We start from the raw sequence: 22,731 nt of genomic DNA, 5'->3' as shown, positions 1-22,731 counted from the left end.
CCATACAGGAAAAGCTGAGTGGTGGATGTAGCCGAGCTGCATCCTGCATCTCACTGCTCCTGTTTTCTAGTCCTCCATGCATGGTAACCATTGAGCTATGATACGAGGCCGAGGGAAGTTCTTGTCTGACAGTACTTTCAAATCTTGCACAGAATTTTCTTTTAAGTGTTTAAGTTCATGAATCCAAGTAGGCAAAGTTGCACTAACACTGGTAGGAGAGCATCATTTGAGAGTTATATTGCATTTTAGCTGCAGATGCAGTTAAAGATGTACTCTTTAGGAAGAAGATCATCAGTGAATCAAGAATCATAGATAGAATGGTTTGGGTTGGAAGGGACCTTAAAGCTCATCCAGTTCCAAGCCCCTGCCATGGGCAGGGACACCTTCCACTAGGGCAGGTTGCTCCAAACCCCATCCAGCCTGGCCTTGAACGCTGTCAGGGACAGGGCAGAAGAAATAAGAAGTAAGAAAAATCAAAGTAGTCTAAATGTTACTTCACTGGCTTCTCTAAGTGCATGCTCATTTACCTCCACTGAAGGTCTGTAGGAGATAAACTGCTCACAGCTCACTCACCTCAAAGCTCAACAGCATTACCAAGGGTTTGTTACAGGTCTTGCTCCATGCGTACAGTGCTGCTGAATGACGTTTCTTGCTCCTGCACACCGACTTCTCTACACACTGGGTTTACATACCTGAAGCTATTAACTTTAGAGAACAACTAGCCAGCAACACCAAGTTAGGCTGAATTTTACTTCTGGGTTTTAAACATTATTGCAGCATACAATAGCATAAGTGTTCTAGTGTCTTTTCAACCCATAACTTACACTTGGCAAAAGTGAGTAGGAAAAGAAAAAACAAACTTCTTTTTATTTTATTTTTCACTTTTGGAAAGCATTTTACACAGGCTTTGATCTTCAGAATACCTTGGAATCAGTAGAAAAAACTAACTGAATAGTTTGTTTTTACAATAGAAACCTTTCAGGAGTCAAAATGGAGACTAAAAAAATACATGCAAAACATACTCCTTTCAAAACACAACTTGAAACAAAGCACCAAACTACACAAATATGCAGAATGAAACAGCATTTAACACCACAGAAGTAGTCTTCGTAAAAGGTGTAAAAGTCACCTATTCGCTAGGCACTGTTCACTTGTTTAAATGGAAGAGACAATAAAAATATTGTCCACAAACTTGCAATTTCAACTCAAAGGCTGTAGCTAGAAATTCCTCCATATGTCATGCTTTAATAGCGACCTGGAAGAAAAAAAACACATACACTGTTAGACTTCCAAGGATTGACATTTGTTTAAGATTTCTTGTAAACTCACTGCCTCCCCTCAGATCTGCATCGAATTTAAACATCTTGTGATGTGTCGATGATAAATTCAAGCAGTCAGTACAGCTCTACCAGTAAGTTCCTTTGTGTAGGAAACTCCCAGTTCCTGTCATATGCCCAGGGCCAGTGTTTTGGTGCACAATGAGAATTCGTATAACTGCTCTGTGGTGGCCAGTTTCCCTATGGATCAGTAAAAGGAGTCACACTTGTTTTCGTTTGGACACAAAGGGTAAACATGAGAACACGACCTATTCATTCACTCTGTATCCATTACAAAGGCACTATGCTAGGAATGCTACTGCGGTTTATTACATTTCTGCCATCAAAATGCAGCTTTATCTTCCATGCAAATAAGCAATTCAGGGAAAAAAAAAAAAAAGCCCTGTTTGGAGCTCAGATGAGGTTAACCTCCTCTTTAACAAGTTATGTTGGGAAATTCAGTTTTAGTGTTAGAACATGTGAGGCTTGGGGATTCAACCTTGCTGCCCCAGCAGTAACCAAACTGTCAACATACTACAACCTCCTGTTTTCCTGTTTCGGAGAAAGAAATGGTACCTCAGACTTTTTAACAAGTGGTATTATCTAGTTTGGTTTATTTGCAAACTAAATATTTGCTGTGTCCTCAAGGTTGCCAGTTGCTCAATGAAACATTAAAGAGAACTGTGGTTCAAAAGAAAAAATAACCACACTGAAGTCAAACAGTCTGTATGGACACAAGAGCTCCAAAGACGTTGTTCAGGCAAAGAGCAGGGAATCTGCTTTTGACATGCAAGCTCTGTGACTACTTACGAGGTGAATAGGATCGAGATCTGGATCGAGATCTGTAGCCCCCTCGGCTGTAATATGGGGATGGTGACCTCCTCCTGTCAGAGAGGGTGACACAAAAATCCCTTCGTTAAAGCCTGCGGTAGATGAGTTGCAGCAGCTTTATGCTGATACTTCTAACCCCATCCTGGTATCAAGAGTATACCTGGGGAAGCTAACGAGCACGTAAATAACTGATCAATATTTCTATTGGATAAGAAAGCAAGGATTTGAATTTTCTTAATACTCTTTTTATTACCATTTCAGACTACTATTACTTTGGACCAACAGAAGAAATATAAGCTCTCTTGCATTCACAATTTGACTAAATGCCACTTTAGTGCTTCACGCCAGGAGCATCCCAAACAAGCCAAGTCACACACCTTAGCTTTTAATCTAAATTATTTGTCCCAAGACAGAAGAGTTTCTTTGACTGGCAGTCACTGCTACAACCAACCTCACCCCCAAATCCCTCTAACCCAGGCACTCTCTCAAGCTTTGTGTTTTCTTGCCTAGTTCCGCTTACATTCAGGATACTAACTTTTTGGCATAAATCACACAGTTTTTCCTTTGCTAACGTGTCCTTGTACTAACCTGACCCCTTCACACAGCGATGAAAGAACCTTTGAAATGAATCACCCTGCTCACTGACGAGCTGCAAGTGCTCAGCATCCACCCAGTTTCTGTTCGTGTGTTTAAAGAATCGAGCCTATTGGAGGCTTGAGTCACAGAACACTCAAAAAAATACCACATATATTTCTCACTGATGACCAGACACTAAAAGCTTTCCTTTAATACCTGTAAAACTGATCCCTGTCTTGAACAGCTCTCCATCCTCCGCCACCACCACCACCTCCTCTGTGAATACAAAAGCAGAATGGCTTTTGAATTTTAAAAACGAACAAAAAGTTCATTGTACAAGCAAGAAGCATCATCAAGCATAAGAAAAATAACAAAGACAAGAAAACATCAGTTCCTACATTGGATAATATTGAATGAATTCATTATGTTCTTTTTTATGCATTCCTGGAATGAGCCGGCTAAACTTGGTGTCAAGGAGCAGCCAAAGAGGACTCATGTTCCACTTCACCAATATTCTATTTCACAATGTCACACTCTTCAACAAGCAGCAATTTAAGATTGGTACCCAGCCTTCACTTCTAAGGCCGCTTCTATTCTCAGGTGCTTCCCTGCTTGAGGCAAGCAAGTCTTGTAGCAAGATCAATTCATGTCCTGAGAAAAAGCTGATTCCAAGGGGGAGGTAAGGGGAAAAATCCCACATTCTTACATTTTAACATTTCACAGTCATGTTTAAACAAAGGCATTTAAGAACTATGATACAACTTCTCCTGATATAGCTGCTGCCTAGAACTGAAACAATACGTTATAGTATTTAACAGCCTTTTGGCTGGTACCTCCACAGATTTAGATGCAGTAGAGCATTACCAGGAGACTAAATCAAGTTTGGATTATGGAACAGTCACTGCCAGAGATGTTTCGCAGCACCTCAAAAAGGCTGTAAATCAGATGAAGGACAAAGAGCCCCCAAACACCACACTTTCAATCAGCAGGTCTCCTTTTTCAATTACTATTATTTTTTTAATGTCTTCTTCATTTGGTAGTGAGCCAATGTGCAAATTGGGTTTTTTCAAATGTTCTTCTTTACTTTACAGACACTTTTCCAGACAAGACCAAACATCCCACAGCAACAAAAAGCAATGGAAGTTTTAACATGACAATTCCCATCTGAAATTGTATTTCCCTTAAGGCTTCACTGCACAGGGGGCAAGGAAGGCAAAGTAATTGTTACCAATTGATTTTCTAGGGTGGAGTACTAGTATGCAATGCTCTACTGCATCTTCAACAATTCTAACTTCCTCAAGGAAGCACTCACAACATACCAAACACTGTTCTCTCTCCCTCAAACCACCATTATCTGCAGGATGAGAATGTAGCCACACACAAACCACCCGTTGCTTACATTTACTGTTTCTGCTATCAAGAAACATTATAAAGGTTCTGCATTGACCTTTAACACATTGAGGGGGTGGGTGTTTGGGGTTATTTTGGGGTTTTTCTTTTTCCATTCCCCCCGCCCAACGTAGGAAATGGAAATTATCTTTACTGGAATTGTCAATATTTGAGTATTTCCACCCCAAAGCCCTAGTTCACAACAGACACAGGATGGGAGAGTATGAAGGAAGGTCAGAACATTGTCCAGTGCATGACTGCCTCACTGAGCTGGACCAGAGCATGGCTGGGAATTCTGCTACACTCAGACTAGCACCCTAACTGCAGTAGCCCATCTTCTAACATCACTACTTACTAGTCTGCTCTTCCTCATCCTGTGCCTGTAGTCTTTATGTTCAGCCTCTACCACAGTCTGCAATTATTTTCACAAGCATGCACCCAGAACTGATGTAATTACAACTTCTGATAATGTTTCACCAACATCTGAGCCACTCTTCATCAGAAAAAGGTAACACGTAAGCACTTAAAGACTTGGGGTCATGCCATAATGTAACAAGGAATAAATTACATTTTAAGAACACGCAAGCAACAGACAACAGATTTCAAGGACAACCAGTACACCCTGACTGATCCTTTGGGAAAGAATGAAGAAATCTGCACTATGAAGAATAGTGGTGTAAAACTCCTACCAAACACAGCAGAGCACCACATCTTTTGCTGGTCTTTAGGTGCCTTTGCCATTCCGAGAGGTTTACATCAGAATCCCATAGAAAACATGGGAAGTGGGAGCAGCAAGCTAGAAGCACCACTTAACAAAGAGCTTAGCAGACTATGTTGCAAGTCTTCTCTGTTCCCCAACACTCTAGTGAGCTGCTTCAGTGTATTTATCCACCAGATTTCAGTGAATTCCTTTCAGGATATTAAGTGAAATGAGGCTATAATGTGACAATGCAATTTGAATTCATGTATTTCCACGAATATATGGTTTCTATCAGGGAACAATCATAAATCCATCCATTGCTGATGTAAGCTTTGCAAACCACTAAGGAAGTACCACTACAGAATTCTGCAACTACAGGAACATTTAGTAATTGCAAACAGAAAAAAAATCAACTCCTATCTTTGTGTTAATTTAGGAGTTTTTAAGTCCTAACTTAACAGTGTCCCAGAAATAGTGAGGATTTCACAGGGACAAGTCTTGTTGGCACTCTTAATGGAAAACACAGAGGACAAACCTGCTTTATCACTAAACCAATTACACAACCACCATGTTTTCAAGAGAATTTCTATCAACTTTACTCGTCCTCTGACAATGTGTTTTGCCCCCTGAATATTCACCTCTTTCAGCTAACTACTATGCTGTCAAACACAGAAGTTTACAGTGAAGACAGACATAAATAGGAGGAGTATTTCAAGTAAAACACACCCATCCAACCTGACAGAGTATGTCAATAAAAGCTTTTTTTATGCAAATGTCCGATACAGAACACAATGTTCCAATCCCTGATCCCTTATTTTTGGCAACGTTTGAGGTGCCATAATTTTTAGTAGGCAATACTAGCGACCACTGAATTTCCCACATTTTGTCTACTACATTACACTCAAAATGTTAAGTTCACACTATAATACTAATTCAAATATTAGATCTGCACCTGTGTTCTCACCATTTCAACGCTAACAGATGAACTAACAGAAGATTATTTTTTAAATCAGAGTATAGACAACACACTTGGTTTTTCACAACTTAATGCAGATTAAAAAAACCCTTATGGACTAACTCGTTCCACACGTTAAACATGACAAAGATTTCTCAATGTGTCCAATCTGATTTGTACTGAGCAGTCATTCTGGTAAATATTTCATAGTAAGATTCCAGAATGACAGTGAGTGCAAAAGTATTTTGGCATACATAGGCATGCTTTACACTTAGAGAGGCAGAAAGGTAGATGAGGAAGCACAGTTTAAATAGCAGGTGAACATTATAAATATTGCCTCACCTGTACGATCTGCTGTAATAGTCACGATCATCATACCCTCTGTCATACCCTCTGTCATAGTAATCTCGTCGTCGTGAGCTGCCACTGCAAGTAATCAAAGAGAATTACATTTAATAAAATATAAAGCATTCATATGGTTTGCAGTGCTTCTCAGTAGACACACAGTCACAGTTGAGCGTACAACATTTTAACTGGGTTATATTACTACCTTGCATCCTCGCAGCTGAAGTGATTGTGAGCACTCTTACTTTCCTATCAGTGCAGATGGGAACAGAACTACTTAATTGCTTTTTAAAAATGCTTGAACTTTAAGACAGCTCCTTTCCTCCTTGGTCTGAAACCTCTTAACCTTTTGATATCACAGGCACACAAAGAATTCCATTCTGCGACAACTCTTCATTCACTTTTAACTCTCGGAAAGCTCCTTTTGGGAGAACTTTCTGATTAAAAAATGACCTGCAGTCTCAACAAATCATCAGCTACATAACCACCAATACCATAAACTGAATGTTGTGGGAAAACAACTGGAAAATTACTTGGGAAAATTTAAATTCCTTGCAACTTTTGACTTCAAGTGCGCTCTGTGGACAGGGCGAACTGTGCCACAGAGCTGCTCAATTAGTATTTGTTAATTCACTCTTGAAAACTTGAGCTTGCAGAAGACAGTAATATTTGAAGGTACATATGACAACCATTGAGAATAATTTAGAAGTTGTCAAAAAAAATCTTACCATAGACTTATTTAAATGTTTAGATAGCTTACGTCTGGGCTGTGTAACTAAGAAACCCAAGTTTCTGCTCACTGTAATCCAGGCTGACCCTCAATCAGTCACTGACAAGTGCTCTATAAATGAACCCCTTGTATCTGAAGAGCTGGAAAGATACGCATTACTACTGATGGCTGTCACAAGACTATTAATCCTACCCCATGCTGATTTGGAAATAAACCCACACAAGTAACTTACTAAGTGGGTCTTCCCATATAGATTCCAGGGGTAGGTGTGTGAGGTCTTTTTGTTATGGAGAAGTCTACTCGGATCCTTCTTCCATCCAGCTCCATTCCATTGGCACGTTCCTTTGCCTAAACAGAGTGATAAAATGCCATTAGCTGTAGGTATGAACTTTATTACCAATGTAAGTTTCACTTCACACAACCACTACTTCAAGTATTAAGTCCTAAAATGGCTCAGGATGCACATCTTGAGTTTCCCTGATGCCTTATTCGTAACACTGAAGATAAACTGTAAGACATTCCAGGCCAGCTGGATGTAAGGTTCAGTAACCACTTAAAATGTGACTAATTCTGCATAATTGTTTCAATATATCTGTTTCCAACATGATTAAGAGGAACTTTCAAACATACTTACGGAGCTGTAACTACTCCAACACACAACATGAAGCAAAACATTTAGAAGTTCACAAAGGAGCACTGTTAAGATTTTTTTCCTCCAATACATTCTCAAAACGTACCACAATCTTGAATATAGTAGTATCTGAGTCATAAGTAAATCTGAAGTAAAAACCAAACCCCACAAACCTCAAACAAAAACCAAACAAAACCCACTGGGTTATTTTCTGCCAATGAGCAGGACCCCCTACATCCAAAACTCCAACCTAACATGGAAGCCTTCAAGCCAAATTTGGAAAAAAACTACATTAGAGACTTGAAATAATGGAACTTATGCAGAATATAAACCTAGTTACAGCCCGTAAGCATGCTAATCTCCAAGGGCTGGCCTGAGCATAGAATTCTACACCCGCTGAATACAGAATTCCCTGTCCATTCTGTAGCACAATTCCCTGTTCGTTCATTTGTAAGCACAAATCCCATCATTTCTTATATTGAGGCTGACACATAGAGCCTGGCCTTTTATTTTTCTGGAAAAGATTCCCCCCTGCCACCCCTTTCAGACTGAAGCACTAGAGGTCAGCAGAAGGCACGGTAGCACTCCCAGAGAGCTCTGAAATGGCTGCCTGGTCCACTCTGAACATGCCTGTAAAATGTAAGATCACATGTGGAGTTAGGAAGGAACTCTTGTAATTGAAACAGAGAGCCTGTGTTTCTATTTTCTCTTCCTTATTGGCATAGTTTGCACCATGGCTAGCCTGAAGTTTGCTTTTATGAATTACAAAACAGCTCAGCCTGCACAGGGACCAGTATTCATGTCTCTCCACTCTCTCCTCTGGTACACAGTAGAAATCTTTTGAACTAAGACTCCAACATTTATTACGAGGTGCCTGATATTTCTTAGGCCCCGAGTTTCCCCAGGATACAGAATATACATCCTAGCACCTGAGAACACAGCAACCATTCCATATAATACTGTACCCCAACCTACTTCCTTAGCATCCTCAACGTTTTCGAAGTACACAAATGCAAATCCCCTTGAACGCCGAGACTGCTGATCATACACAATGGAAACATCAGCAATGGGACCATACTTGGAGAAAACTTCTCTCAGATCTCTTTCTGTGGTGTACAGGCTCAATCCAAACACGCCGAGACAACAGTTTGGGTCAGGATTTGCCTAAAGGAAGGGGCAGACAGATATTAGAATAAAATTGCTTTTATTTGCAGTACAAGGCATTTTACGAGTTGTGACTGTCAGAGCTTCAACACAAAACAATGACGACGATACTGCTGCAATTCAGGTTGGGTTAATCTGCTAATAGACACTATTACAGTCAAGCTTACAGACTCACAAGCCTCCTTTCACAGAAATACTTTGTGTTTCTCATGTGCTGTGCAAACTACAGTTACAGCACATAAGTACTGCATTTAGAAAAAATTTCCCTCCAAAGGCTAGTTTATGTCTGTTGCTTGTGGAGATTTATATATACACACACACGCACAGAGAGAGGCCTGGATCACATCTTCATCTGTGTTAGTTATCACCTCCTCCCCCACTTCAGCACAAACCACACCACGCTCAGCTGCCCGAGCCTATAAAGCAGCTAAAAGCAAACTGCTTTGCATGCTCATTTAATAAAGACTCCATCAAAACAGCTTTTAATGAAATGAAATTTTAGTTGCTCGGGCTTTCTAATCCAAGAAAATCACAAATGTTTCTCTCCCTTAATTCTACCCCCATCCTTTGCTGCATATATTCACTTACTTATTACCGTGGGTATAGTGACAGCTGTTGGCACTGAAAGCACTTCTAAAGGCATCTGTTAAAAAACAGGCAAACAAGACACCCTCACCCCCCGATCCTCAATGATCTTACAGAGATCCATGGCTTATCAAAAGCCAAATGACAATTAACCTCAACAATATCTATTAAATAGACCTGAAGCAGAATTGTTTTTCCTGGAAAAGCCCAACTGAGTGATTACAGGATGTATTCAGGACTATGCAGAAGCCATCTTCGGTACCAGACGTACCCTGTTTCCGATATGACGCCTGCGAGTAGACATGGGGGAATGGCTGTGACTGTGTCGCCGCCGATAATCCCGACTGTAAGACCTACTTCTGGATCTCCTGTGAGAGCGGGAGCGGGAGCGTGATCTTGTGTAGTGTCTACGGGAACTCCTCCTTGATCTAGATCTGAGCGAAATAAAAAAGAAAGGTACAGTGCTGGGTTTGGGGGTTTTTAACCCTTCAAAAATTAAGCCAGATGTTCACAAACAAAAAGAGCCATATTCCAAAAACCTGAAGGATCAGATGATGTAGCTGTAATCATTTTCGTCACTACTCTCAAGGAGTGTATGCTAAATCTTTACAATTAGATTACTGTAGATGCTCTCAGAGCATTCCTACTGCAGAACAGAAAACTCAACTTCCTGTTAACTTCATTTCAGTTAGCTTTTAATTCCCCAATAGCTTGTAACTTTCTCCAGCAAGACTATCTTGGTTTCACACAGTATCTTCACAGCATTTACACTAGCACTGCAATAAAAATAGCTGGGGTGGTTTTCTTTCAAAGACTAACAGAAAAAGAGAACAGGAGTAAATATGACTTAACATAAAGCATGCAGGATTGCAGAGATGCACACTTCTGCTTATTATAGTACCCAGACTAGCACTGCTTTCAGTGTCACTGAAAAGCAAATATACTTTTTACACCGTGCATAATTACAAACACAGAAGTCTGGCAAATGCCCCCAAAACAGAGCTTAATACAACTGAAGAAAAGCTGTAGTAGCCTTATTTTCCTTCTGGTATTTCAACAGTTATTTAACATTAGCTGTTCATGAATGCTTATGTGTTCACACTTCAAATGCATTTAGGCAAAGGAGCAACTGCTCACTAATTCCAGCCCAGGCCTCAGAACAGTTCCAGAAGCATTTTGTGACAGCACGAGGTCTGTGGACACGAGGTTCTGAAACACTTCAATTCCTTCCCCTAAACCCTCAGCCCTCCCAACACAAACAATCTTAGTTGAGAAGTTGGACGGGCACTGAAGTTGGACCGTAACGCCTGACCTTGGCCTGCTGATGGCAGTTGCTGAATAATCTGCATTCTACACAGCTACAAAGAAAATCGCTGCAAGTGCAATAAACAGTTTCATATTCAAAGGCTCCTAATCACAAATTGTTAATCTTCAGACTCTTTGTTTGTGTCTTAAACGTCCTTCCTCTAGTTTGTAGAAGCCGAGGTAGTTAAGTACTGACCAAAACCATAAGCTACCATCATTGCTCAACCGTGTTTCACCGTACCTCCACCAACACTACACTTGGCATGAACAAAGCTCTTCACTTGCACCCGTTTTTACCCCTGAGCATTTAACAGCTTCTTCCACAGTCAGGATTTCTCACTAGCTAAGTGTCACCAGACAGCCAAACTGCACCATATATACTCTGCACATTACTGGCCTCCTCAAAAAAAAAATACAATGCCTTCAGCCTTGTCTGAAGTGAGCCAGCTAAGTATGTCTTAAATTTGAAACATATATAATTGGTACATTATCTCCAAATACATATTCAGGAGAAATGACTTTAGCATGTCCCATTACAACACTTCTAACTACATATTTAGAAAGACTAAGTTACTTTTTGGCCACAGAAAGTGAAAAAAGATAAATTAAAATTAAATTTTAAAAAAGATAAATGAATAATAAAATAAAAATACTATTTTTATAAATAAAAAAAGATAAAATTAAAATAAAAATTATTACTGTCTTTCCTGAGTAGGAAAGACAGTAATAATAAATAATAATAATAGTTCAATAGATACAGTCACATTTCAACCTCTGACATAGAAGAAAAAAAAAACAAACACAGAGCTGATGTTCCAGGTAACAAAATACACCCATTACACTGAAGAAGATCTGGACACTTCTAAACCAGGTTATCATTATGTGAAAGAACAAGGCTGATTTTATAGAGGTACTGCTTGTATTGCTGCCTTAAATGTCATACTGCTATTACTCTGCTTTACTGTGAAGCCACCACAGCTGACAATTCCCATTCCTTCATTAAGAATTGTTTAGACTTCACAGTCAACCAAAACTAACAAGCTTGCTATGCTGCTAATGAAAACGTAAAAAAAGCAGGTTTTTAAATCAAGTATATCCATACCCCAAATGATAAATATGCCAGGACACAGATTTGTTCCCAAATCAAAGTTTAATTTATAAAGCTGGTCACTCAGAAGTACATTTGCAACAGAAACCACCAAGAAATAGGAAAGTTCGCACAAGGTTGTTTCTCTGGTGAGAGCCAGAGTGAGATCACTTGTTTGTGATCACATTCAAACATGTGACAGCACTGAAAAGAGATAAATATATTGGTTCTAAATATGTGCCTTGACCCAATTCTGCCCAAATCTGCTAATGAACATACTCTAGTTCTGCCGAAGGCTGGAAATACTGGAAGTATACTGCACTTTAAAGACAGCTGTTAAATGCTCAGGAAGCTGTGGTAGCCGTAGCTTCTACTTCTGTTCATCAGAAACTAACAAGTCAGTTGCCAGAGTACTAGTTAAAGGTTGGTTTATCATAAACGATTTGCTAGGTCTCTTGTAAATTCTCTGTCTTGTATTTGCTAGATCTTGTATTTGCTTCTTCCAGCATTTTATACAATTTGTGACTGCATTCTTACACAGTATTATAGTTATTCTGCAAGTGAGAAACACGGTGCTTTATAGAATACGGCATCCCTAGGGGTTATGGATTAAGGATGTGCTGGGCTGGGTCCTGACTTGCTTGTTATTTTAAAATTCAAAGGTTCCTCGAAAGTGTTTTGCAGTCTCCATGCTCTGAGGTTTTCAAAACCCAGCTGGATAAAGCAAGCCCTGAGAACACAGTCAGAGCTCAGAGCTGACTCTGCCTTGAGCAGCATTTTGGACTGGGCCCTTGCTGAGCTGTCCAGTGAATCTCTCACTACTGGCAATTCCAGAGGTCACTCCAATTTCATGCTCTATAAAGTAGTATTACTCTACCAAGTATTTAATAATTTAACATATTTGTTCTTGTACTATAGGGATTGCCAAGTGCATAATTTGAAACTTGTGACTGTGCCTGAAGTGCACCAAAAAACCCCGAAGGCCATTCCTCTGCTGTCAATATTTCCCATGTATTTTCCTGCTCACAAAAGGCTTTCAAATAGATCACTGTGATCTTGCAAGGAGATCTAAACACGGTATTTGATAGCATTTTCCATCATGGGTGATTGCTAATAGCACAGTATGTTCCAGTGTTGTCATCCTCCAGCCAGACCCCCAGGCTTTGGCACACTTAATTCATTGCTTACACACATAAGTAGTATATTGTGAACAGCTCAGCTGGAAACCCCACTGCTGAAACCCACATTTTCTAACCTGAATGCTTATGAATGAGTAAAACTATGAACACATTCATTTCTATAGTCAGTACTCAATTATCTAGACTTTAGAAAAATAACACCATTCATGCATTTACAGGCTTTGTTGCCTCTCAATTCTTTATTTAATAGGTACCTCTTACATGACACACCTGGTAAAGCCAATGTAAAGTGGCCAGCAGTGATGTTTACAGTCTTAAAAATACACCTAGAAATGTCTCAGTTATGTGTGTTAGCAGTTCTAAGAGAACTCTGCCACTGCACACAGCTAGTTTAGCAGGTAAGGATAGGCAACGCAGTGCAGAAGGCATTTTCAGAGTGTACATTTGCATCCCCATGCAACAAGTAAAATAAGCAAGTTACTTTCTCCACAAGTTTGTTGAGAGCTCAGAAAGCTGTCTAAAGCTTTCCAGCCCGTTAATATTGTTTAAAAGGTCAGACAGATGTCTGTTGAAATTCACACTTCTCTCTACTGCTTCTTTTTCATGGAATATATCAGTAAGTACTCCAGAAACATCACTGCTTCCAGTAAGAAAACATCACACATTCATGCGACCTAACTAACATCCTGAGAAAAACTAAGATCTAGAGTTCCTAGTGCTTCATGCTCAGAAACTAGCCACTGTTGTAATACTTAAAAGGCAGGCCACCTCCAAATAGCATCAGCAAAGATACAAGTCTATGTAACTGGTACAGGAAAAGCTGCAGGAAGATCTAACTTGATAGTTCAGCTTTTCAAATCCTGAAACCAAACATGCCCAATGTCCACAGATCACCCATTATCTCTGGAAACAAAACTGGGCTAAATTTGACTTCAGTTCATAAACAATCTGACTCGTGAAGAGGAGGAAGAGGTAAAAGAAGCAAACTCACCTGGATTCAGACCTGGATCTAGATTTTGACCTGGACCGCCTGGAATCCTCCTTAGATCGAGATCTTGCAGGGGTGTGCCTCCCCGACTTGCCAGACCCATGAGCACTTCCGCTTCTGGAAGCAGAACGGGATTCCTGCACGCAGATATTGAAAGCCTAATTTGTACACAATTTCTCGTTCACCTCAGGTCTGTAAACAAGCTCCAGTGAAATAAAAGGTAAAAATTCACATCTATGTGTCCGGGCAGTTGGCATTAGAACTGCCTAGATTTTTTATTTTTTTTAAGGTTTTTTTTTCTTTCCCTGATAGACACTTCTTTACCCTGCATATACTTTTGCTATTAAACAGATAATGCATGCATGTTTAGCAAAATATACAGGGACACATAAACAGACTAGTAATTACTTAGCGTAGTGCTTTCAGATTCCAGATTACTTCTTATCTTAACTTCATTTTTATTCCTTTTCTTCATTCTTCCGTTTCAAATTCTGACTTCTTTCATCTTCCCCACTTCACACAAATTGCTCAATATTCTACAAGTGGGACTTCTGGTCTGATAATTAGCATGCATTCACTTTCTTTTTTTTCAAATTTCAGCTTCACTTATTCCTGAGCTTCAAATAATTCTCATTTATAAAACTTGTCAAATGGCGACTTCCGCATTTTCCTTCTTCAACATTAACCTTAATAGAAAAAGAACAGGATGAAGAATATTTAAAAACTCCAGGATAAAATCTAGTGCCAAAACTGAAACTAGAAAAAAAAAAAGTTTTGTGGACTTTTACTATTATATGCAGTTCAAGAATTGAATCTACCAAACGTCCTACTATTTTATAAACAGATTCAGTCAATTCAGTTTAACTTAGTGCTAAGGAACTGAATTTGCTATTTATTCCTGCATTTAATAGCAAATGCACAGTGGATCAACTGAACATCAACTAATGAATTCTAGCATTAGGAGAGTCAAAATACTTCACTGTCAGCCACATACTTAAGACAAAAATCAACAAGAAGTGACTTAAGTAAGGTCCCTACTGCGGCCACAGGTGACTGAAGTGCTTTTGGAATGCAGAAAGCACAATGCGTTTGGTCCTTCAATGACTTACAATTATGGTACTTTTGGGGACATTCTTGCAGTTTAGGCCTAATTTGAAGGTTTATGATCACGCTCACACCTCCTCTGCCTGCACAAGCATGATTACACGTGCAGGCTTCATGCTTCCAAGTAAATCATCATTTTCCACCGAGCGAAAATGCAGTTCGGTGCAATGTGCTCAAACACTGTTACAGAATAAGACCCCATCTCCTCTACTATTTATTTGAAATCAGCTTTGGTAATGACATACCCTAATTAGCATTTTCAGCTGTTTTTTTTTTTTTTGTTAAATCAGTATATTAACTTCAGTCACATGGCCAAAACACTCACTGTGAACACACTGGAAGGTATTATTTCCAGATATTAAGAGAAAATGTAAAATTCAGCAGCAGAATTTGAGGTTTTTTCCTGCAAACAAAACCCAAACAATTCTAAATTTTGTGTCAATTCTGATCAAGAATGCTCACTACCACCACCAGAGTACCAGAAAAAAAACCCATTGCTTTTTAAATCTTTGTAACATCTCTTAAACCTGAACACTCAACTTCCCAGGTATTCTGTACTAAGCGTTCAGAAACTCATCTGCTGACCCCAAACTTAATCATGCTTAAACCACTTCCATACAACTCAAACCAGAAGTTTAACCGTTTACAATTGCCTACACAATACATTTCGGGGGGGATAAAGCAGATTTTCAATTAATTCCAAGAGCAACAAAGCCAAGGACATACTCTTCTCTGTCAAAAAGTTTAAGGAGGTGTTCTAAATTTTAACTCCCTCATATACTAACCTGCAAAGGGGAGTGTAAATATTTAGAACTAAGCTACAAATAACAAATTTAACCTAAACCCATTACTGTAATGTATTAATTTAACCATAGTAAGTCTTCAACTCTTTTTAAAGAGTTAAAGCAAGATTGAAGAAGGGCTAAAAACAAAAACCTGTTCTTCATTTGAGGAAAAACACTCCTCTTCACAAAACCTAACTCTCTCGACAGATTCAGGCCAGATTCATGTCCAAATACTGGTGGTCTAGTACTGAAAAGGATGCAAGAAATAATGCAGGATGGGAGGGAAGCAGCAGGATCTTGCCTGTAAACATACCCCACACCCTTTTTCAAGTTTTATAAGTCTTTTGAAACCTTTATCTTCAATCTATTTTACATATTTTATAGGATTATGCCACTTGATTACTTCCTGGCTTAAAGGAATTCAGGGCACCTCACCTGCTCCAGATATTACTAAAACTAGTAATAAATCCTAAAACTTCAAAGTTGTTACCCACCCCAACCCCCAGGAAATTCTCCCTACTCAAAATTTCAAGCACCAGGAGCTTACAGCACTCCAAATTTCATTTATACCCCGTTACACTGCACCCACAAGCCACTCCCACAGCTCACTTCAATTGGAGAGTTTGGTGGTTTTTTACCATCTGGTTTTGTTGTTTAGTAACTTTTTCCCACTTTTTGCTCTTTTGTTTCGTGTGTTTTAAGGTTTGTTTTGTTTTTCTTAAATGCCCAAGTAGGGTCTCATCACGACACTTGGAAGAAGACAGAAGAACCACCAACCTTTTTATCCTACCTGTATGGAAACACTGCTGCTAAGCAGATCAGGACTGGTGTTCAGTATTAAATAACCATTTTTTTATAACCTTGAGTTTGTGAAGCGTGGATTTTAAAAACCATCAGATCCCTTGATCTTTACCAACACTTCTTCCCCTTCACCAGGCATTACTGGGATTCAGGTGGAAGCCCTGAAGTTCAGGTCTGTGGTTTTTAAGCTCTTCTTTCCATAGTTAAAAAGCACATTAAAACCAATGTGTAATACTGGAAGGATGGTAATTTTAACACCTCTGAGCACATTCATCTCCTCTATGAGCAGAGAACATCACAGCAGCAGGATTATTTTTGGGGTGGTAGATAGAAAAGATTTCCATGGACAGAAGCGGCTGTAAGGTATGTAAGGACCATGTGTTCACACTTCTAAGACCCAGTTTTTCCTCATGGGAATATGAGCTACAGGTTTCAGTTAACAATGTAAGATACAAGCAAATAAAATTAACAGTATCTTTAAAAAATCCTAAATAAGCTTACATACATCCACTTGTTTTCCCAAAGCAAGGTGCAAACTTGCATTATAAATTATCAAATCTGCAGCTGATTTATTCAAGGTGTGATTGTGACAACTTCACATTCCTTCAACCTCTCTACTACTGAATTTAGCAATCCATCCAATGGAAAACCAACAGCTTTTGCCTCTCTACCCCTGAAACACTTGATCACCAGATCAAGTCACTGCTGGGGGCAGCTGGGAATCCACTCAGGAGGGAAAGCAGAACCACCCCTTTCTGCAACAGTTTCCAAACTCTGCCAAAAAGAAACCCAGACTCAAGCTAACAGGCCAGGAGCAGGGAAGCCCAGCTGCCTCCGCACTGACCCTGTGGGCTCATTCAGTGCACCAAACTGGCAGGAAACGAACCCATCAGCAAAAACCAAACTGTTTTCTGACAGTTTAGGGCACTGAATCAGCCACCAAGTTGTCAGATCAAGCGCCATCTGATGAAGGAGGAACACAGAGGATGCCCTAATCTCTCGGTGGCATCAAGCTATCAGATTATTTCTAACCTTCTCAAACTGTTTCTTCAGACCTTCTTCCATGAGTTAGTAATAAAACCAGCATTTCTGAGAATATATGTGTTAAATACCTTGTAAGCAGATTTACAAATTAAGCATTGATACCATTCAAGTTACTCTGATCAAAAAACAAAACAAAAAAAACCCTGACTACCATATTAAACAGTTTCTGATCAGACACATACCAAGTAATCACTATTAACTGACAGGATGAGACTCACTCTTTTTCCTTTAACTAGTCTTTCCAACCCTTCCATGCCTGAATCACGTGCACTTCAATTAGCGCAATTTCAATGAATGAAAACAAAATAAAAATGACCTAGGAAAATGTGGCAATTATTACAGCACACTGACAGTATTTGAAGTAAGCTCTAGTATTGGCAGCATTTAACGATTTATATTATTTTCAGTTAAAAATAAAAATTTCCAGCATTTATTCCCAGTACGCAGTACAGACTGTACAAGCGAATTTGACCAGGAATACTTTTCTCACCTCCCCCCTTTTTTTCCCCCCCTCTTTAAACTGTTACATAAGCCCCTTGAGTTTGGGCAGCTGTCAAAATAGCAAGTCCCATTACTTGTGAAAGCACCTGGTATCTCTTCTTCATCCCCAATGCCGAGATTAGGACTCGTGGCTACACAATCGAGTCAAGCCTGCAAAGCAATGCAGCTGGAAACTTCCCAGATCTGACTGACTGTACAAACACTAGCACAAGGGAGAGGGCAGGAACGTGTTTTCAGGAGCACAATTCTTCTTGGCAGTATGGACTTGGAACAGCTTAACAGACAGTTGTAAAGTCATATCCTAGATTATTTATCCAAGCACTGTTTCTACTCTGCAGAGACTTTAGCGTTTCCAGCTTGAAAAATAAGAAAGCCATTGACTCAGTAAAATATAAGCCTTCAATAAGCAAAAATCATCATCAATAACACCGGCAATAGCATTAGAAAAGCCACTCCCTGATCTGTTCACGATTCACGAAGTTCAGACATAACTCATTTTAAGCCTTGGTGAAGGCTGCCTGCACATGATGGGGCTTTTCTTAAATAAAAGTATAGAAAAGATAAAATGGCAGAGCAAGTGGGACAGCAAATGCTGCCCTATCATACCCTGCTCAATCACGTTTCAAAGACACTTTACTATTAACATTTGCACTCATTCCGATTGAAAATTAAAGCAAACTTCCCTAAAGTTAGGCTACTATCTTAAACTGGTTTCCAGTCTAACTGAAATTAAACCAACTGTTAGAAAAGCTAACACACAGAAATCCACCTTGAGCGAGCCAGAAGTAATACTCCCTCACTAAAAATACACCAGTTGTAAGAGTGACAAGATGACCTTAATGGAAAGATAACACTGGGGGTGGTATGAGTCTATTCTTTAATCCCTACCTTTCAGTGTTCATTTCCATCTAGCATTTTTAGCTTCCTTGAGACTGTATTTTTCCAGCCTAACCTCCCTTGAAGTAGAAGCAGGCATACTAATAAAACTTCCTACAGCGAATTTGAATGAGAAAACACCATATTCAAAGACAGACACTGCAATTTTGTGCTCGGAAATGTTATATTCTCTTTTGCCACCTCGAGTGAATGTTTAAAATTTATTTACTGCTGCACTCAGGCATTGCTGCAAAAATTGAAGACCCCAGAGGAAAACAAGACTGATTCACTAGAGAAAAACCAACTATAGATAATCTGTATTGCAGACATACATCACAAATGTGAAGCTCAGCAAGTCATCTACTGCAGTATTAGTAAAATTCCATCCAGGCAGTAACATCTTGCAGTAACTCTGCAGGTTTCACAAAGCAAGGAGGCTGCCCTAGCTCCGAGCACGTTCAGTTTGAGGTTTAACCCTTCGACTATTGCCATCACACCTAAATTAGAGACCAAGCCGCCTGGATGAAAGGCTGCAATTACATCAAGAAGCAAGGTTAATGTTTCACAAGCGAGCGCGAGAAGCAGCAAATCGGAGCTCAATTTACAACGTAGCTCACCCGAAGCGAACCGCAGTGGAGCTTTGGAGAGCGTGTAACAAAGGCTTAGACTACTACCGGCTCAGGATGGTCCTTCCCTACCCTAACCGGGCTGGCGGGATAGAGAAGGAGGAGAGCTCCTCCGGCTGCGCACTCGGAGGAGCCTGAGGGGCCGCGCACCCACGGCGGGAGGCCCTGTGGAGCGCAGCCGGCCCCGCCACAGCCCATGTCCCGCCACTGTCGGGGCAGGGCCGCGGCATCCCCGCCGGAGCCACGCCGCGGCAGGGCCCCGCCGCCCTCGGCCATTTTGTCCCTCTCTCCGGCGCGCCCGGTCACCAGCCCAAGATGGCGCCGGGCAGGCTCCCCACGGAGCGCGCCGGCGGGCGGGCAGCTACAGCGTTCCTGCCGTTCGCCCTCCCCGCCGGGCCGGCCGCCATCTTCCCCCGCCGGGGGCCTCCTCAGCCGCCACCTGCTCCGCCCAGGCCGCAGGACACGGGGGGTGGGGAGCGGCAGCACCGCCCGGAGAGAGACGAAAGAGCGTAGAGGAGTGTGGGGGGGGAGAGAGACGGGACCCGGCCGGGCAGCGCACTCAGGCTCCATGTATTACCCGCTCGCCGTAGTTCTGCTCCCCGCTGTCGCTCATGGTCCCGCCGCTCCGCTCCCCTTCGCCGCTGCCGCCGCCGACACAAGCGTCCCCGGCGCCAGCACCCTCCGCAGAGGAAGTGACGCGGCCCCGCGCGCACGCTGGGAGCCCGCCCTCTCCGGCCGTGAGGGGAAGCTCCGCCCTCCGCGGGCGATGGAAGTGGCAGCCGCGGGGAGACCGGTCGCTGCTCGGTCTCGGGGCTGCGGTCACAGCCTGACCCCTTCAGTGCCGGGTGGAGACGGCCCTGCGCTGGGGAGGCTGCGGCCAAAGGCCGGGTTCTCCTCTCACAGGCTGGTTTATAAACCTCGCTGTGGTTGCCTGGAGCGTTCATGGAGGAGATGGCCGGAGTATTAAGGCTTTATTTTAGAGCAGGTCGGGAGCGAAGATTGGGGTGTTTCTAAAGCGCTCACTTGAGGGCAGCATAGCATCACTGAACACTCACCGCAGCTCAGTCCTGAGGTTGTTCCTTCCGTTGCAAGGAGCGACACAAACTCCTTTTTCTCCATCGCTCCGGCTGCCGCGTTTGGTTTATTCCACGCTGGCAAGGCAAGGCAGCACGAGTAAAGCACCATCATCCTCAAAAGGTCAACGCGGACGTCCAAATGGAGTGTGCTGCTGTGACTTATAATACATCCCTTCGGTTGAAGCGAAACGCCGACTTAGCGCTCTTGAAGCCATGGCACTGCATAAGGGTTGAAGTGTGGAGACAGAAGGACAGCACACCCCAGTGCACCGGTTACCCCATGCACTGCTGCTAAAGGATGCAATCCCACTCCATGCTGCTCCCATAAGCATCTGACACGCCAGCAGCAATTATTTCCCTTCACTTAAATGCATTTTCTGTATAGTGAGACTTGGGGTAATGCTCTGCACACACCTGCATTTGTGCTGTTAAATGAGCAGTGAGGTGAAGAGCTGAACGCTTCAGTACCTCTTCTAACAGTGGCTATTTTTTGCTGCCGAGGTTATTCCCAGCGCTATTTGCCACACAGATTTAAGAGGTGGCAGCAACATGCTCGAGCAGTAAAGCTGAAAACACCAGCTTGGTGGCAAACTGTAAAGTGAAGACAGCAATTTGACTGATAGCTTTAAACACCGGTGAGCCGAGCTGTGTGGCGAGCAGCTCCGGCACTGCACATTTCCAGGTGATGACTCCCGAAACGCCCAGGGGGAACTCCAGCTCCATTTCCATTAACTTTGACACTCATGAGAAGAGACAAGCTGGAGGCTGCTTGGCTGCCTTTCTTCTGCCTCCCAGCCCGAGAACACAAAGATAAATTTATCAACCAAAGAGGAAGGGTTTTGCAGCTTTCGCTGACTTAGAGATGCTGCAGGGTCTTTTAATGCCACTTTGCAATGGCTTCATCTCCATGCTGTGGTGCTGTTACAGCACAGTTAGTGATACACTGTGCTGTACAAAGCCACAAGCAAGGGTGGAAGGATGCAGTCACAGAAAGCACCACATGTTTATTGAATCATTGAGAACTTGAGCTCAGGAAAATCAGTTTTCCTTATATGCTGCTTGTAACACAAGGGGGAGAAGGAGCATCCTGTACTGAAGGGTCAGGGAGAGATATCTGAAATGAGCTGCCAAAGCTAGCTAACATTCAGGAGCATGACATTGAAGTTATGGATTGTCTTTAGAAACCATATCACTTCCCCAAACTGTGCAGCAAAGAGTTTTGACTGAAAGTGCCTGAACTTTACAGGGAATCTCCTTTGGTTCGCTTTTGGTGCATGAAGTTCAACAGCCATTTATTTTCCAGCCCTTGGTCTATATAAAGCTAAGTAGTCCACGACCCTCAGAGAGGGTCCTGCGACTGTAAAAGCAAAACCTCTGCTGACAACACTTGCTGCAGAACCAGACATTGGTCTGACCACCCCTCCTTGAGCTCTTCCCCTTCACCAGCAGGACTGAGGAGACACCACTGGGGAGAAATCAGCTGAAGTCTGCTAGAAGCAAGGGCCTCTTGCAGCTCCCCTGACCCAGTGCTCGTGAAGATGCTCTGAGCAGGAGAACAGGGCACAAAGACAAAGGGACAGCTGATCAGAGAGCGCTCTGATCCTTTCTATTCATAGTTAAACTTGGTCAACCACCAACCGAAGCAATCCTACCTTTCAGCAAACATCTGACCCCACTGTTCTTGGCGTCTGCATGGTGATGCAGATGTGTGAGATGATCCCAAGGAGATTATCTCCCTGCTGTGGGAGGTACCCAGAGATGCAGCTCTTCCTTTCTCTTCACGCAGGTTACGCAACTGGATTCAAGAGATGTTGTCTGATTTGCTTGGGCCATTCCCAGCTTGTGTTTCTACAGCGTGAACATGCATTTGTGGGACTCCTGACCGTGTTCTCCACAGCCATATTCCTGTCAGATGTTATAAAACCCACTTGTGCAGTTAAAATAGCAGTCTCACACATGCTCATCATCTTCAGGGGCAACTCATTCCTCAGAAGAGATACCTCAAAATCTACAAACAGCTCAGGTTGTGCACTGCTAATTTCAGAGCATGCTTAGACACGACTCGCATTCAAGCAGTGACTGTCCTCTCCATGCTCATCTCTCTATTTGCTCTTTCAGCAATTGTCTAACGCTGGTTCACTGATTATTTTCGAGCTGGCTCACTCCCTGATGTGGTT

General features: G+C 41.8%; 2 protein-coding genes across 3 annotated transcripts; both read right to left on the bottom strand.

Moving 5' to 3' along the window:
- Positions 1–838: 838 nt before the first annotated feature.
- TRA2B (transformer 2 beta homolog) lies at positions 839–20,205 on the bottom strand. Of its 2 annotated transcripts, XM_030494052.1 has the most exons (9): positions 20,056–20,205; positions 13,745–13,878; positions 9,494–9,656; positions 8,449–8,637; positions 7,075–7,190; positions 6,110–6,193; positions 2,940–2,999; positions 2,127–2,200; positions 839–1,255 (listed from the first exon to the last, which is right to left on the bottom strand). In XM_030494052.1, exons 1-9 carry the CDS (start codon positions 20,089–20,091, stop codon positions 1,245–1,247), a joined length of 867 nt encoding a protein of 288 aa, XP_030349912.1. In that variant the 5' UTR covers positions 20,092–20,205; the 3' UTR covers positions 839–1,244. The 2 variants fall into 2 exon arrangements, with proteins under 2 accessions (XP_030349912.1, XP_030349913.1); XM_030494053.1 differs by lacking the exon at positions 839–1,255 and having other exon boundaries at positions 2,119–2,200; positions 20,056–20,170.
- On the bottom strand, positions 14,210–20,049 carry LOC115611322 (translation initiation factor IF-2). Its single transcript, XM_030494054.1, has 2 exons — positions 19,551–20,049; positions 14,210–14,427 (listed from the first exon to the last, which is right to left on the bottom strand). Exons 1-2 carry the CDS (start codon positions 20,046–20,048, stop codon positions 14,344–14,346), a joined length of 582 nt encoding a protein of 193 aa, XP_030349914.1. The 5' UTR covers position 20,049; the 3' UTR covers positions 14,210–14,343.
- Positions 20,206–22,731: the final 2,526 nt, after the last annotated feature.

Source organism: Strigops habroptila, chromosome 8 (genome assembly GCF_004027225.2).
Source record: "Strigops habroptila isolate Jane chromosome 8, bStrHab1.2.pri, whole genome shotgun sequence".
Classification (NCBI taxonomy): domain Eukaryota; kingdom Metazoa; phylum Chordata; class Aves; order Psittaciformes; family Psittacidae; genus Strigops; species Strigops habroptila.
This window is presented reverse-complemented; position numbering and strand designations above follow the sequence as displayed.

Bases quoted from the DNA above. Each gene is read 5' to 3' on its own strand.
- TRA2B (XM_030494052.1), bottom strand. From the start codon at position 20,091: ATGAGCGACAGCGGGGAGCAGAACTACGGCGAGCGG. The intron at 6,194-7,074 runs GTAAGTTACTTG...GATTACTTGCAG, and splicing joins TATATGGGAAGACCCACTTA to TGGCAGCTCACGACGACGAG. The intron at 3,000-6,109 runs GTGAGGCAATAT...TTGTATTCACAG, and splicing joins TATTACAGCAGATCGTACAG to AGGAGGTGGTGGTGGTGGCG.
- LOC115611322 (XM_030494054.1), bottom strand. From the start codon at position 20,048: ATGGAGCCTGAGTGCGCTGCCCGGCCGGGTCCCGTCTCTCTCCCCCCC. The intron at 14,428-19,550 runs GTAGGGAAGGAC...TTTTCTATTAAG, and splicing joins ATCCCGCCAGCCCGGTTAGG to GTTAATGTTGAAGAAGGAAA.